This window comes from Pseudochaenichthys georgianus, chromosome 1 (assembly GCF_902827115.2).
Source record: "Pseudochaenichthys georgianus chromosome 1, fPseGeo1.2, whole genome shotgun sequence".
NCBI classification, from domain to species: Eukaryota; Metazoa; Chordata; class Actinopteri; order Perciformes; family Channichthyidae; genus Pseudochaenichthys; species Pseudochaenichthys georgianus.
Window position 1 is genome coordinate 40,311,445 of NC_047503.1, and position 16,614 is coordinate 40,328,058.

The 16,614-nt window shown below is 39.5% G+C and overlaps 2 protein-coding genes across 2 annotated transcripts in view; one reads left to right on the plus strand and one right to left on the minus strand.

Moving 5' to 3' along the window:
• Positions 1-4,227: 4,227 nt before the first annotated feature.
• On the plus strand, positions 4,228-10,128 carry ppa2 (inorganic pyrophosphatase 2). The gene is made up of 12 exons (XM_034087289.2): positions 4,228-4,488; positions 5,401-5,465; positions 5,572-5,616; positions 5,709-5,762; positions 6,060-6,179; positions 6,386-6,472; positions 6,664-6,790; positions 7,872-7,999; positions 9,151-9,236; positions 9,331-9,400; positions 9,516-9,555; positions 9,646-10,128. The coding sequence occupies exons 1-12, from the start codon at positions 4,299-4,301 to the stop codon at positions 9,666-9,668; spliced, it is 1,035 nt and encodes a 344-aa protein (XP_033943180.1). The 5' UTR covers positions 4,228-4,298; the 3' UTR covers positions 9,669-10,128.
• A 291-nt stretch (positions 10,129-10,419) lies between these two features.
• Positions 10,420-16,614, minus strand: part of tet2 (tet methylcytosine dioxygenase 2) — a 33,493-nt gene continuing 27,298 nt past the window's right edge. The window contains exons 3-10 of the mRNA XM_034087252.1: positions 16,463-16,553; positions 16,256-16,349; positions 15,944-16,152; positions 15,612-15,762; positions 15,431-15,520; positions 15,008-15,145; positions 14,515-14,863; positions 10,420-14,370 (exon numbers count right to left, since the gene is read on the minus strand). Coding sequence (XP_033943143.1) covers positions 12,971-14,370; positions 14,515-14,863; positions 15,008-15,145; positions 15,431-15,520; positions 15,612-15,762; positions 15,944-16,152; positions 16,256-16,349; positions 16,463-16,553 — 2,522 coding nt within the window. The 3' untranslated portion in view covers positions 10,420-12,970. The remainder of the gene's footprint in view (positions 14,371-14,514; positions 14,864-15,007; positions 15,146-15,430; positions 15,521-15,611; positions 15,763-15,943; positions 16,153-16,255; positions 16,350-16,462; positions 16,554-16,614) is intronic.

Genomic DNA, 16,614 nt, shown 5'->3' on the forward strand with positions numbered 1-16,614 from the left:
TTTCAAGAAAAACTTTTCATACATTTGTATTGTAATCTCTGTTAAACAAGCACAGGTACATTTTCTTCAAACAAAGCAGACGTCAATGTTAGCAGTATTATGTAACCACAGGAAGTTGGTAAACCTTACAAAACAATCACATACTTTATGCAAACAAAGAAAGTGAGTAAACAATGTTATCCTCCAGTGTGGATCTTAATTGTTAGCCCTGGACCCGCTCATGTGATATCGTATAACTCGGGGTGTGGCTTTTCAAGACCTGAAGTCTAGAGAGAACTTTCTCACAGTTAAGAACAATTTCAGGCAGTCCAAATATAGTCATTAAGCTTATTCTTCGCCCAGAATAAAGTTATATTTCTAACAAGGAATCCAATTAATTACTCTTTGTTTTTAAGGGATTACCCTGACGATAATTGTCTCTATTCATAGGTCGTTAAAATGTCCAAAAGTATTCAAAACAAGTATATGTTTAGGAAGAGAATGGTTGACATACATACAGTACTTGCTTCATACTTCATGTGTGTAAATATTCTATATAATCCATATTATGTCAAACATAATGTTCAAATGACTTTATTAGGGTATTTTTATTAGGTACTTCCTAACATTTAACATACATAGTTGGTTGATGCTTTGGTCACTTTGTTCTTTAAAATGTCATGGAAATAAATCCCCTTTGAATTGAAAATACTAGTCAAACAGAAGTCAAAGTCAACTTTATTGTCAATCTTCCAGTTTGTGTGTACAGACAGAGAGATCGAAATACCATTTCCCACAATCCCAAATATAAAACAAATATATATCAAAATATGTATGCAGTAATGTATATATATATATATATATATATATATATATATATAATCACAGAATCAAAGACACATTTGTACATGTGCTCACATTAAGACCTACAAAATATATATACAAAATATCAGTCACTTCAATATTTGAGAATGTACATTAGTGCAACATTGTACATAGAATGTGCAAAATATTAGTGCAAGACAAATGTGCATACACATGTAAACTACTGTTGGAATATGACCACATGCTGTATACTTTTGTTCAGCTAACTAATAATAATAATAATATTACATTTTATTTGTAGGTGCCTTTCCTGACACCCAAGGACTCCGTACAATTTGTTAAAAAAAAGAAAACTCTAATAGGCAACAGAACATGATAAAAACACAAACAGGAAATCATGGAGGAGACAATCAAGTGGACACAAATGAAACATATAATGACTAACAAACCAATGTTCTTATGCTGAAAGAACATTAGTCATATTATGCTAACAGGACTTCATTCTCAATGTGATTGACTAAATAACAAAGAGATGCTTTTTTGTCAGCAGCAGCCAGAGGAAGGAGCTGACGGAGAGAGCGAGGTGAGTGAAAAGTGTCAAATAAAAAAACTCTTATGCCGGAAACCTTCTTCGACAGCCACAGACTTTTACTGCCGGCCACTTGGGCACCATCACTGGAAGAGTCATGGCTGAGTGCTTTGCTTATGGGAACTCTTCTCCTTTGGCTCTTGTACAGATTTTCCAAAACAAGGAGACACTTTACTCATCTGTGAAGCTTTCATAATCTCACTTGACATTCCCACACAGCCAAGTTCATCCTCTTATCAACGTATGATGCTTTGACCTTGGCCACTAGGCTCCAACTTTTACAACATGAAATATTTGTTTTAAGTTTTTTTGTTGGGGAACTTCAGCACGATCTTTGTAATACAAACGTTCCTGGAGCTGAATCACACTAATGGGATTATGTGCTCGGCAGAATCAAAGCCGCTTGGCAACAGTATCAAAGGCCAGCATCCACTGCAAGAAAATAAAGCAACTTTTTTTATGGTTGCCAATCTTTAGGAAATGTGTTTGAACAGAGATAGAGCTATTCAACAGCAAAGGAGAGGGACACATCAAGGTCGCTGGGGTGGGTGTTTGTCTATGACACAATGGATACATATGGACTTTGATCTCACGCTGTTTTCTGGAGATTATTACCATTGAATCCATCACCTTCATGTCATAAAAACAAAAGCACAGGGACATTAAAGCAAGAGCGACAATATGGTTGTCCTGAAAATGGTTGCCAAAGTTGCCAAGAAAGGAGGCAATAATGATCAATACACTCAGTTATTGAACATGGAAAAACCCATTGTAAAAAGCCAGTGGGCATAATGTTAGTAATAAAAGGTCCACGAAATAAAACCTTTTCTCTCCAGACAGCAGTTTGAGACAGTAATCCACGCCTTTGTCACCACTCGGCTGGATTACTGTAACTCTCTCCACATGGGGGTCAGTGGGTCCTCCCTCGCTCGTCTGCAGATGGTGCAAAATGCCGCAGCAAGGCTTTTAACTGGCACACGGAAATATGACCACATTTTCCCCAGTTTGGCTTCGCTCCATTGGCTGTAAATACATCTTAGGACTCATTTCAAAATCCTTTTATTTACTTTTAAATCACTAAATGGCATGACCCCACCATATATTTCTGAGCTGCTACACCAGGGGTGTCAAACTCAATTTCATCGCGGGCCACATTAGAATTATCGTTGTACTCAAAGGGCCGGTTGTAACTATATAAATATACATATATAAATGTATAATATATATAAAATAATGTATTATATTACATTGTTGCCTCTGAATTGGATTATTATTGGATAAGGTAATAACTTCCTAATTAACTACGTCTGAAAGCAGAAGTCCAGGGCAAATAATTGCAAGTGTCTTCAGTGCGCATGTCACAAAACGAGATGCATTGTGGGAAATGTAGTTTATGGGCAACCTGCTTCTGTAAAGTGGCATGTAACCGTATAATACACGTATTCTAATCTTTGCAAGCTCTTGCGGGGCCACATAAAATGAAGTCGCGGGCCGGATTTGGCCCCCGGGCCTTGAGTTTGACACCCCTGTGCTACACCCTTACATGCCCAACCGCCCTCTCAGGTCAGCGGCGGATCGACCAACAACAGCTCCGGAATGTGCCCAGAACCAAGTCAAAGCGGAGAGGGGACCGTTGCTTCTCTGTAGCGGCTCCCACACGGTGGAATGATCTGCCCATGCATATCAGACTTCTTAAAACCCACCTCTTCTCCTTAGCATATTAACATCTTTTAGAGTGTTGCTTTTAAATTGTCTATTGTTTTTACTTGTTTTATGGTGTGTGTGTGTGTGTGTGAGCTGTGTTGTGTGATTTTTTGTATGTTTTGTTTTGTTTATTTACAAACATGTACAGCACTTTGGAGGTTTAAAGTGCTCTATAAATAAAGCTATATTGTATTGTACAAACGTGTTGTGTTAGCTCCCATTCAACTAGTAGTTACTACAACTTGTTTCTCTTTAGTAAACTCTAATATGGAAATAGCTACAATTAAAAATATCAAAAATAATAAATGAATAGAAAAGAAAGTCTTCAGAGATTCATTTTCCTCTCTCTCCATGACAGCCATGCTTGAGTAATCACATTAAATACCATTTTTTCTTAATAAAAGGGGCAACCAGCTATGTTTCCAGTCATTGGACAAAGATGTGTGTGTTAATGTGTCCCATTGCTAGGTGGCAGCAAAATAAATATAGCCTACTACACATGGACCACCACAAGCATGCACTGGCAGAGCCGTGAAGTTTATATGGACAAATTACCGGTTGCATTGATTTGACTTCAAAGTAAAAGTGCAACTATGCATTACAAGCAGCTTTGTGTTCCAAAATCAGTCCGTAGTTTACATAACATATATGTGGATAAACAGAGATTAAATGTATGCCAAAAATGTCTTTGTGCCAGTCTGGAAATGTCCATTTTATCAGGCCACATATCCCACATTAAAAAATAGAAGATTGACCCTCTCCACTTTCGAAAGAGCAATTTTTTGTAAGCATGTTTATTGAATTTATACATGTAACCCATTATACATACATATGATAACGCTTCCCATTGAGAACTACTTTATTTCATGAAATGCATCAAGTTATTATAATAAGTAAGTAATAAGTAAATTAATACATTTAAGGATTAATGGTAAACCCTGCAGTGAAGCATTTTGTCTTTCAGTCAACCGCTTATATGTTGGTATTAAATTCCAACATATCTTTTCCTTTATGTTTCTTCCATTGGGTCTTGATTTCATTTTGTATTCATATAAAATGTGGAGTGAGTATAGTCTCAGCCTGCAGTGCTTTTACTTTGAAAACCTCTAACCGGAAACGCCCGGTTTCATCATGGCGGACTTGACATTTGTGGAAGTGTCTGAGGTGAAAACGGGAAGGAGGAACCGGGAAAGAGTGTATAATGAGACCGCTGCTGCTACGCCCTCCGCTCGGCTGCCTGGACACAGCTTTCGGCTCATTTCGTGCTTCTAGAAACAAACTCGTCACACAAGCAGCAGTAGTTCCGCATCTGTATTATTTCAGGAAAACGATGCACTATCAAACGGAGGAGAGAGGACGCCCCCATTCTCCTGACTACCGGATTTATTTTAGTAAGTTATGATCATCACCGCCATGGGGACGAACCAATGCGTGTCCCATTCATTTCGTAGTGTTTTAGCACACGCTGTGTGACAGGTTTGACCTTTGAGTTGGATGTGCAAGGTTGTTATTGTAGCACTATTAGCACTTAGCTTTGGAGTGAAACCCCCCTTAAAATGCTCAACGATAGTTCCTCGTTTGCTGAAATGGTGCATAAGCAGAAAGGCGAGAACGATGTGTCTATTTAGATCCGGGACACATCCTCACGTGGTTTTTACATCCTGTTTGGGCTGTCACGTGGTTAATAGCTGCACATAAATATTGAATATTGACATTTACTAGTAAAATTAGGATATAATGCAACACATTTTTAACCTAGTAGTGTCACGTTGTTCCTTGTCCAATATGGATAATGTTACTATATTTGGTCGTGACTGTAGGTGTTTTAATTTAAACAATATAAGAAGGTGGCAACTTTTAGTGTCTAGTATAATTATGAATGACTGAAAACGGATTAAATTAGGAAATAATTAAAACAGTCAGCCTTTCTTCGTGAATCGAACATTGCTATGACAAGAACAACTATGCACATAAAGGTCACGAATACAATAATATATTTTGTCTCAAGCAAAAAAGCAAATGCTGTATTTGGCTAAATTTGCATTTCATAGAATACTTCAGCCACAAAATGCATCAGTTACTCACCCGTTGTCACTTTGAATTGTTAAAGATAAACGTGTTTATCTCGCAGCCTCCAAGGTGAATGAAGAATAAAAAAAAATGGAGAAAAGACTTGATTTGAAAAAAGGAGGCCACGATTAACAAAAGCAAAACTTTAGCTGTTTACAAATAACTGTATGTTCATACTGTTTGTATTGAGGTTGCTGTATTATTTAAAACTTTTTGGGTTTTTCTTTTCTCAGAAACATCTGATGGAAAATACATTTCACCTTTCCATGACATCTCACTCATAGCGGAGACAGAACAGGTAACACTTTGATAACACCTGAGTGATAAATACTGCAAAAAGTTCACAACCTGGATAAACATAATATTCATACCAGCAATTTACAAATTTGTTTTTGTTTCAACAGGACAATGATGTGCCAGCTAAAAAGCCCAAGAAGAATGACAGTGAGGTAACGTCTGATTACATTATTTATCATAAGTTGACCACCTGGAAACTTTCGACCCCAGCAAACACTGCATAAAGCATTCTTTCTTTCTCCAGGTGCTCTTTAACATGGTGGTGGAGGTACCTCGATGGTCAAATGCTAAAATGGAGGTGAGAAGGCAGTACACTACCTCACTTTTATGATTGTTTATTATTGTTTCACATTTACTACTACTGCTTAGGTAAAGGCTGATATTGACATTTTCAAGTTATAACTGGAACGCCAACTCCTATTCATTGAAACTCATGAAACTATTACTGTTATTATTTAATGTGTTTCTAAACTGAGGGTCCAATACTAGATTTTTCCACAGTTAGCAGTAGCTTGACACTGTTCTGAGTGTTAATGAAAACATTTAATTACGTTTACAAAATTACACGAGTCTTATTATTTGCTTCTTTTTCCAGATTGCAACTAAGGAACCCCTGAACCCGATCAAACAAGATGTGAAGAAAGGAAAGCTCCGGTATGTTGCCAACATATTTCCCCACAAAGGTTACATCTGGAATTATGGGGCGATTCCACAGGTGAGGAAAATGCACGAAGTTATTCAGGCTTTTTATGTAAAAACATCCATAAGACTTAGACCTAGTGATGAATTCAGTTTTTGTGTCCAGAAATGTTTTGTAAGCTGTGTGTTTATGTATTTAATTAATTAGTCAGATAGATGGTTCAAAAAGTTTGGTAGAACATTTTCATTTCTTACATGTTTTTGAACGATTCCTATGGAAAGACGTGGGAAGACCCGAACCACAAGGACGCAGAGACAAAGTGTTGTGGTGATAATGATCCCATCGACGTTTGTGAGATCGGCACCCAGGTAAGACTGCTTTAAGTGTTTATTAATATACAAATTCTATCATTAACACCTCTTGTTGTTAAATACCAACTCTGTGCAATATATATATATATATATATATACACCTGGCTGCTAAATCCTCAGAACTATCTTTCGAAGATAACTTGGATTGATTTGACTACTTATTTGTTATCTGTTGTGATGTGTTTCAGGTGTGCTCTCCAGGTCAGGTGATCCAGGTGAAAGTGCTCGGTATCCTGGCCATGATCGATGAGGGAGAAATGGACTGGAAGGTCATCGCTATCAACGTTAAGGACCCTGACGCCAAAAAGCTGAACAGTGGGTGTTTTCCTCAGATCACATCAACAGCCAGCATCTAAAAACCGCCTTACAATGATCCATTGTCTAGCTTGGAATAATTTAGTTCAGGAATCCTTGCCTCAGGGAAAATAGGGATTTGTCTATACGCAAAACTTTTTAAGTACAAATGGTTTTATATTAAGTGTCAATGAAAGTAAATGAATATGCCCAACCTATCTCCAGAGCTTGTCAGATCCACACTTTATCACATACAGGGACTAAAAATCAGCCCTGGAATCTCACCCAGGGGGGGGGGTGCTTGTGAACTGTCAACAAACTGTCGGCATTCTACAGATGGCCAGTCCGCCCATGCCGCTCACAAAGTGTAAATGAAGTGACAATGATCCCATCGGCGTTTGTGAGGGTACCGGCCCATCGGAATTCGTCCCAAACGTCCCGATGGCCAGTCCGCCACTGATCACATATAATGATGATAATATTTTGTCTGTCTGAGTTGGCAAGTCAGACAGAAACTTCAGACTATAGTTTAAACTCTTACCTAAAACCTTCCCTGTGGAGTTTTCATTGTCAACACAGCTTTGTTTACAATCAACATTTCTCTACTAAACTATTGTGTATATCCTAAAGGCATTATAAACATGCTGAATGTTTCTTACAGCATTTGAATAACCTGTTTCTGTTCTACTTTTAAGCATGCAATGTTTACTATACAGCTGCAACCTTCTCCTAATGTGGTTTTAACAGGCCATGATACATTGATTAAGGCCTGTCCACACCTAAAGAAATGAATCTAATAAACATGTTAAACTGAGTTTCTCCACAAATGATGTTAAATCTTGTGCTCATGTGTTTGTTGAAAAAGTAATTAAGCAAGAATAAAGGCACAATAATTACTTTCTAAGTATTTCAAATGTACTTTTCTAATTTCTAATCTCGAAAACGTTTCTAAACAAATACCATTCTACCGAAGGATGTACATTTGCAACATGATATATCCCTAAAGTGTAAATGGAGTCAGAGTCGTATCTAATTGACATTTAAGACAAATTATTGTGCATTTAGTACTCTGTTGTGATTCTGTTTAATGTGTTTTCTTCAGGCATAGAGGATGTCCGCAAGAGCCGGCCTGGTCATTTAGAGGCCACTGTCGACTGGTTCAGGAAATACAAGGTTCCTGATGGAAAGCCTGAGAACCAATTTGGATTCAACGGACAATTTAAAGACAAGGTACAGAACCATTTGTAACACGGTATGTAAATAAGGCATGTTTACCCGGGGCTAGAGTCTTTTGTGCTTTAAAGGTCACCTATTGTGCTAAATCCACTTGTTCATGTGTCTTCTACATCAACATGTGTCCCCTCTTCCTCATGTCTCTTCTACATCAACATGTGTCCCCTCTTCCTCATGTCTCTTCTACATCAACATGTGTCCCCTCTTCTCCATGTCTCTTCTACATCAACATGTGTCCTCTCTGTGGAAAGAGATTCTGAAAGTCTCGGGAAGAAAGATTCTCTCTCTTTTTGTCCTGATCCATTTCTATAAAAACCTGTCTGAAAATGAGCTGATCAGATTTTGGCCACTTTATGTCATAATGATGTTGTGTCTTGTGTAACCATTAGCCAATCACCAACCAAGGTAACCCCCCCCCCCCCTCCTTATCACCTGAATCTCCTCCTAGAGCGCCATTGAGTTCTTTGTAACCAAATCTCTCTCAGAGGGGCGTGGGGAGGGGCTCCTTGTTTTCATCTGAAGTAACAGACAGAGAATCAGCACTTTGGAAACAGGGCTGAAACAGAGGGGATTATGGGTAATACTGCAATGATCTGTTTGGGGTTTCAGCCAATCAGAGACAGGTTCTGTATATATCTGAGACCTGTAATAAATTGATGAAAAACAGTATCATAGGGTGCAACGGAGGTGGTCTTTGGGGCAATAGATCTCGGCCTCCGTTACGGATTGTGCAGCTTCGATGGTGGCGAAATGTGTGTAGTGTGTGCATCTGTCTGTGTGTTAGTGTGTCTGTCTCGGTTTGCCGGTTTTGTTTTGAAAAGTGTTCCCCTTCCCCACGTTACTGCTGATTGTGTGCACCTGGTGCCCCCCCCACCAGTGTCTAATTAGGCTCCGTTTCCCTGTCTGTTAGGGGGCTGGTAGTGTGTGAGAGATCCTTGTGGCTGGTGACTGTGCTCACGGGAACAGCAGGATTGAGGCTGTGTCCTGTGCTCGAGTGTAATAAATGCCCACACCGGATTATTTTTGGACGTTCTGCCTCCTTGCTTGGTCGGGCCGCTCACTTGTCGGCCTCACACAGGGGAACTTTGAATTGAATGTATTGCTCCCTCTGAAATCAAATGTGTTTTTTTGTATGTATTCTCCTATAGGACTTTGCAGTTGAGATCATAATGTCCACCCATGAGCACTGGAGGGCACTAGTGCAGAATAAGTCAAACAGCGCAGGCATCGCATGGTAGGTAGGAGGTGAAACTCCTGCAGTGTAAAGTTATGTGATGTATGTAATTAGCTATGTTTGGTGAATGAACACAACTTTTCTTTTTGTATAGCAAAAATATCTCCTGCCGTGAGAGCCCCTCGAAGTGCAGTGCAGAAGAGGCCAAGGAGGTGGTGGAGTCGGTGAGTTCTTCCATATGCTGGCGTTTCAACAAATATTATAGCAAATATAATACTTTTAGATAAAACTGTAAAAGTTATATTTAGTCATTCTCCTGTGTAATGTTTGACCCCTCAGGCCCCTGCATTCGACAGCGCACATGTTGCGTGTCCAGAATGTAAGTACACAAAGTCTAACCTGCATTGAATGTGTGTTTTTATGATTCAATGCTTTTATTCTTATTCTAAATCTTCTCTCGCTCGCACAGTGGGCAAGTGGCATTTTGTCTGAGGATCTGAAGGCAACATGGACACCAACTTGAAGCAGCTGAACACTTTTGAATGCAGCTTGATTGATTTTTGGTAAGGACACATTTTCAGCTGCCATCTGAGTTTATCACCAAATCGTTTGGAGTAAAACAATTTAATGGAACTACAAAGGACTTGAAAATGGGACGGTGAAGATCTGTATGAGATGTTTTTGAGTGTCATGTCGCACACCAGATTGATTTATAATAATATTTTTAATTCAGAGGTTAATCCCCCCCCAAAAATGTATCTCCTTTTCCATTGAATTTTAAATGATATTGTATATTTTCTGTAGTTTTTTTGTGTCAAATGTCCAGGTCCAGCCTTATATAGGACTAAAGTCAGGATAAGGTTTTTATTGGGCTTTAGGACTGTAATACACAGTTTGTTTGTAACACCGATTCCTTTCCGTTTTGGTAAATCAAATAAATCCATTAATAATCGTCTGTCTAGTTTCATCCATTACTACAAAACGTCAGCATGTGGACAATAATGCACAATAATTTAATTACTAGTATTAACAAATAAAATTGTTTTAAATAAATATAAATTTTATTAAAAAAACACCCACATCTCAGCAATATCAGGAATGATATAATTAACAGCTTTCAAATAAACTGCATTCATTACATTACAATACTTACAGTATTAATAACCATCCTTAATTCCATTTTCGTAGCATACCAAACTTCAGGAGAACAAAGGGAACGCTCAAAAAATAAAAAGACAGGGAAAAAGTTGCACATTTTTTTTATACCCTTAGTGTCTAACTGCAAAAAGACCAAGTGTGTATCAACTTCTAGCTTGACCTTTGAGCTGAGCACGTGTTAGCGCACTGGTTACGCCCCGAAAGTCATTCAAGTAATGTTGACTCACTCAGAAACACTCCCAAGCATCTTCAAGTATGGCTTAGCTTTTAAACCCGCTACATTTTAGACACCTTGGCTTTCTCAACATCAACCTGCTACTGTAGCTGGGTCCTGTACAAGGAAATTCAACATTTTTAATGTATATTCGTTTATACAAAATTGAAACAGTTAAAAAAAAACTAGAACTTCTAATATCTGAGCTGACAGGATAGTATAACTGTAAACATTGCTGTGACAGTGAGCGTACATTTACAGACTTCCTGGATAATCTAACCGTAATCACTCTGTTAACCTGAAAGAGCCGAAATAATAATTAAAGATATGACGAGGATTGCTGATGCTCTGTGGGTCGGTTAGACAGACCAAGAAGAACCTACATCAACATCAAAGAATGAGTTGTATTCCTGCAATACAGGTTCTTGGTATGTACATTGTGACATAATTTATTTATTTTTTAACACATTTACAATCTATTTAAATAAAACATTTTGTAATTCTTTATTACATATTTTTTTTCCTGAAAAAGAAATGAAGTGCTTTCAGAAAATGTATATCTTGAAGAGTGGGGTAAGTCATTACTATCACATGACAGTCATATCGCATTAATTAAATCAAACAGGGAAGGAAAATCATTATACAATTGCTTAGTGGTTATAAATAAATGTACCTTTACACAGGCACAAAGATGTGCAGCTATGTTAATCACTGCCCTGGTCCTGCCCCATAGCAAATACATTGCTTTGTTACTTTGTCAATAGCATACTTTCCCTTTAGTCAACTCAGTGCATGTTCAAATTACTTTTAAAAGATTGACACTATCCCACTTAATAGAAGTAAAAAAAAATTGCTGGAAAGTATCTTGTGGAGCAAGATTCAGATTCAGGATGCAATGGCCAGTACCTGAATTAGAAAATGACCGGATGAATTCAGACGATGAACACGAAGTAATTTGAAAATGTCCCTGATTTTACAGTAACTTCAAAGGTTCAAGTTCAAGCAATACTTTCTAGCACACAGATGAGAAAGTAAAACATGAACTGCTGTTGGTGGCCTGAAGTTGCACATTTTGAAAGTAATATACAAAGGATAAAAGAAAAATGTTTTAATCCTATTGCCAAACTAGTTTTGAGGTATATGAAAGGTTTTCACTGTACATTATTTAAAAGCCTTCTCAAAAAGTCTCACATTGTATGTTTCTAGTAGGTTGGATAGCACCTTTGTTATATAAAAATCAGTTGAAACCCAAAGTGATACAATGAAATAGACTGTTATCATTCTTTACAACACAAATCTATAACAGTAATTCCAAAAAGAAATTAATTTACTGTACAAATCTCACCTGTTTATCTTACAGTTAGATTACAACAATTAAAGACCCCACAGCAAGCCAGCTGCCTCTGAACCGACACTGAGCTGACCCTGTTTCATGTTCCTCAGTGTATAAAAAGCACATTTCCTAAGCACCACAGACATACAACTACACGCAATATTCACAGTCCAGGTTTGTTCAACGAGCCCAAGGTAAGGAACATTGAAAACAGTTGTTGACGACAAAGTAAACCTGGAGAAAACAGAATATGACAAATGTGGACTTTTTCCCCCTCAAAATGTTAAAAAAGAACCATTAGAACGGCTCAATTTACAGTATAAATGACATAGTAAATTGAAAGAAGCACCAACACAATGATAGTTAAAAAAATCTTTTTGCATGACCTTGAAACATTTTCCCGGATTGACCATACAATCCAGTGTTATAAATTATGAATTTAATTATTCTAAATGTAACGATTAAGTTAACCAGATTTCATGATTTAAAACTATTATTAAAACATAAAATTCTCATCATTAAAAAGTGCTCCGAGAAACACTGACCTGCCAAAAACCATTGTAATGCTGATTGACTGACCTTGGGAAGATATTTTCAGTGTCCTTTTGAGATAAGTTATTGAGTGTCACTCGTAGAGTGCGGTATTGTCATAGTACGATGGAATTTGAGTTTAAATAAATGGTAACAATCACACACGTTAGCACCGTGAATGTTGTCATTTACAAAAAGTCAGTGTTTTATGCCAAGAGTAGAATTTTGTAAGAAAAATAAAGCCACAAAAAAGGAAACTTTGTTTCCATTAAAAATAGGTCCTTATAGATTAGACTGAGAGCACCAGAGATGTTGACAGTGTGTATCTTGCGAAAGTTGCCAAATAAAAATAAATACATCCTTAGGAGGGTCAACAATCGGAGCTTGATTGTTAAAGAAGTGAAAGACCTGATGGGAAAGATGATTCATATCTCAGTTGATCACAGGTTCCTTTTTCAACACTGCTGCCGACTTTACGGATAGGAAGGAGTGTTTAGACGAGGCCAGTGGTGCTTGTGTTCTTTGTCCGTCATAAATAAAGCACCTTAAATGTCCATCTTACACAAACTGACTGTATGGGCCTGTGACCTTGGTGAAGGCGTATGGAGTTGTATTGACACAGCTGTTTGTTGTGGACGTCATGGACCCCTCCATTATCGACTGGATGAAGCGCTGGTAAGTTTCCCCCCCGGGGGCTTCCAAAAACTCTGGAAGCTCACGCTTCACCGGCTTCTTGCTCTTGCTAGGTGTCCCCTCGCCACCGTTCTTTTCTGCGTCTTCCTCCTTCTCTCGAGCCTTCTCGGCCATCTTGGCTTCCCATAGTGACAAACCATGCTTGGCCTCGTTCATATTTTTGTGCTGGTAGAAGACCAAGGAGATGCGTGTAGGGTGGGTGCGGTTGGGGTTTTTAACTGGAGTTGTAGCATGGAGCTCTCGTTTTGCACACTCGATGAGGACTGAGCCGTGGCTTGGTGCCAATGCCACTCCGCCGATGTCTGGGTCCAAGAAGTTGTGCTCATTGTCCGACCACACCTCAGGCTTTTGCGGGGTTGTGGGAGTCTGTGGTATTCCAGGCTCTTGCTTAATACCAGAGCCCATGAGGCCCCCATTAGGCATACCTGACCCTGGCTGTGCTTCAGGGTGTAAACCCCCACCAGTCATCTGAGCAGAAAGCATCTGTGGGCGAGGCAAGCCCATCTCGGTCTTGATTTGCATATGGAATGGATCTTGGCCTGGGGCTACGATTTGAGGACTCCGAGACAGGTATGGATTTGGGTATCCTCCAAACTGATTGCCTTTGTTCACAGCAGCATAGTCTAGACCCCCATGAGCTGAGGGTGCTCTTGAGAGGGGGTCCATAAACTGGGAGTCTGGGGCTCCATTAGGACCATAAGGGGAGTAAGGTCTCATAGGGTGAACTGGCCTCATGCCGCAAGCATTGTAACCATTGACCTGTAAACCTGGATCACCATACCTTGGCGGATAATTGACCTCATAACGTGGCTGTACACCGTACTGCTGCTCTGAGTAAAGCGCTGGCCGCTGTTGTCGATACATGTCCAGGTGCTTGGGGTTTGAGGCATAGTACGGATGGTAACTGTCCAGGGGCATTCCTCCGTTACATTGATAACCTGGGTAGGGACGATTTGATCCATTTATGCAAGGGTTCGGTACGTGAAGAGGAGAGGGGTAAGGGCTGGTTGGTGTTGGTGGCTGAGGGGGATACATGCTACCTGGCCTGGAAGTGCTTGGAAAAGACCCAGGATGGTTGGGGAACCTGGGGTAGCCGGCTACATTTGAGCCAGGATAAGGGGGAAGAATGTTTTGGTGCTGTAGTTGCTGTAGTTGCTGTAGTTGCTGTTGTTGCTGTAGTTGCTGTAGTTGCTGATGATGGGCCCCCATGGGGTGTGGTGGCTGACCTGCCTGTGGGATTGCTCCCACAGCACCTTGGATAGGTCCTAGAAAACAAAACCACAAAAAGGTAAAAAACTGAGCAATCCAAAGTCACCTTTTGTCAATAAATTGCTCTCAAGTTTTTCACTACAAAGAGATACTATATTTAAAATACGTATAATAAAATGTCAGAATAAATGCTACCCTACCTGCCATAGGAGTGATCTGAGGAGGTCTCTCATAAGTGCTAGCTTTGGCCTTGGCCAGGAGGGCCTTTTCTGCCTTTTCATTGTCCAGCATGGCATTCCTCTGGGCAGCGGCCTTCTTAGCATCCAGCTTTTTTTGCCGACAAGACTTGGCTGGCTCTGAAAGCATGCGCACCTGACGGCGGAAGGCACTGAGGACTTGGATGGCGCCTGACTTGATTTTCTCCTGTTGAGCCTCCTCACTGCCAAATTCATCAGTGCTGGAAGCCTTATAAAGAGGCAGGACATGGAGCTGCTCATCCTCTGGTATCTTTCCAATCTCCCGGTTATCCTCACCTGTTAACGTGCACACCTGGAAAAACCATTTGTGTTCAGTACGTTGTTTTGAACTCAATGGGACTTTTAAAAGTAAAGCCCGATTTGCATTTTGCAGTTTCTTCTCAACAAAACAAGATACTTATGTAAATATACAGTCCATCCACCAGGTTTGGCTTACCACAGTGCTGCCTCCTTGCATGTTGTGGAGGTCTCTGTGAGCGTGTGCACAGAAGTCCAGACAAGCAGTGACACCGGAGAAGGGACGGCCGTCCTTGAACCCCAGACGACAATCTGGTGCCCTGTGTTCATGTTCCACCTGTGTCCAGGAATCATGACGTGCATTTGATATTTAGAGTTTAGAAGTCACAATACAATATAGACAGGAAATCTGTACCAAGCTACTTCATTATGTTTATACTTTGAGTAAATACCATGTGCATTGTTGTATGCAAGTATCACTCACATGTACACATGTTAAATAAAATCAAAGCTTGCTTTAGATTTGATCTGAAAAACAATGATACCTTTAAGAAACAGGACATTTTTGTTATATTCTTTGATGATGATATATTTCGATGTAAGTGTGGAAACGATTACACACCTGGTTTCCATAAGCATCAGGTGCCAAGTTTTTATACAAAGGACCCAGTAAGGTTGCTAGATTTTGAAAGTTGTGCTCCAGTCTCTCTTCCTGAAAGACAAAAATCGGCCAAAATTACTCATCTGAATTTATATGAATTATTATATAATAATTATTATTTGATAAACATGGGGAATTATACCTCTTTCACATCATCTCCCAGTAACTTGAATTTTCTTGGTATTTTGCTCCGGGCAAACTTGCAGCCGTTGTAGTACATGCTCCAGGAGCAGCCGAAGGAGAACGATGCTCCACAAGCGTCAGGATTTAACCCCTGGCAGGCACAGGTTCTCCTGAAGAGGGACAACGAAAAATATTAATGTTCCAATTTGCCCAGGTCAACTCAGTGCTCAGAACAAATTGTGACTTTTTAGTTATTGAAAAGGGAAAATAACAACCAAACATTGACGCCACAAATGTTTTGTTTTAAACAACTTCTATTGCCCACTTGGCCAAACTTTTGCTGTCACTTACTCCTCATTGATTGCACATCGTCTCTGGGTGTGGGCTCCATGCTTTGTTAGAGTTTCTCGTAGCTCGAGGTAGAGGCGGTCAGCCAGGCTGGGCTGGATGCCGTCCCAGACCAAGATTACTACAACGATGCAGGCTGTCTCACATTTGTGACCACTGCGCTCCCGCACTAACACCAGTAGCTTTTCATCTTCACTTGATCGACGAATCACCTGAAACATGAAAGGTAAAACAAAATTGTAGGTATGTAAAGGCAAATAGAAGGGAAGCTGAAAAGCCTTTCCCTCAAATTAAATATACAATACTGGTTCTTACCCATTTGGCTATGGGGCACCCTTGTGTACTTTTTCCTTCCTTGCCTGTGTAGATTACTTTCTCAATCCTGATTGCAGGCCCAGTTAGACCAGACCTTTTTTAAAAAATAAAAAATAAAAAAAAGAGGCAATAAAGATAAGTAACAAAGTACAAATGGTGGTAATGTAACACAGTATTTTTAAAAACATAATCAAATTTGGGCTTTACCTTGTCTCCATGCTCTCACGTATACCGGCGACACTCGGAGCTGAGCCCAAGTGAGTGTAATACGGGCCTTCATCCTTCTCACTGATTTGTTCTAAATATAAAAAAAACATACATTAATATCTAGAAACCAACCAATTCATCATATTTCAGAA

Excerpts from the sequence above, each read along its gene's own strand:
- ppa2 (XM_034087289.2), top strand. The coding sequence starts at position 4,299 with ATGAGACCGCTGCTGCTACGCCCTCCGCTCGGCTGCCTGGACACAGCT. Across the intron at positions 4,489-5,400 it reads TGACTACCGGATTTATTTTA|AAACATCTGATGGAAAATAC; the intron begins GTAAGTTATGAT and ends TTCTTTTCTCAG. Across the intron at positions 5,763-6,059 it reads GGTCAAATGCTAAAATGGAG|ATTGCAACTAAGGAACCCCT; the intron begins GTGAGAAGGCAG and ends TTCTTTTTCCAG.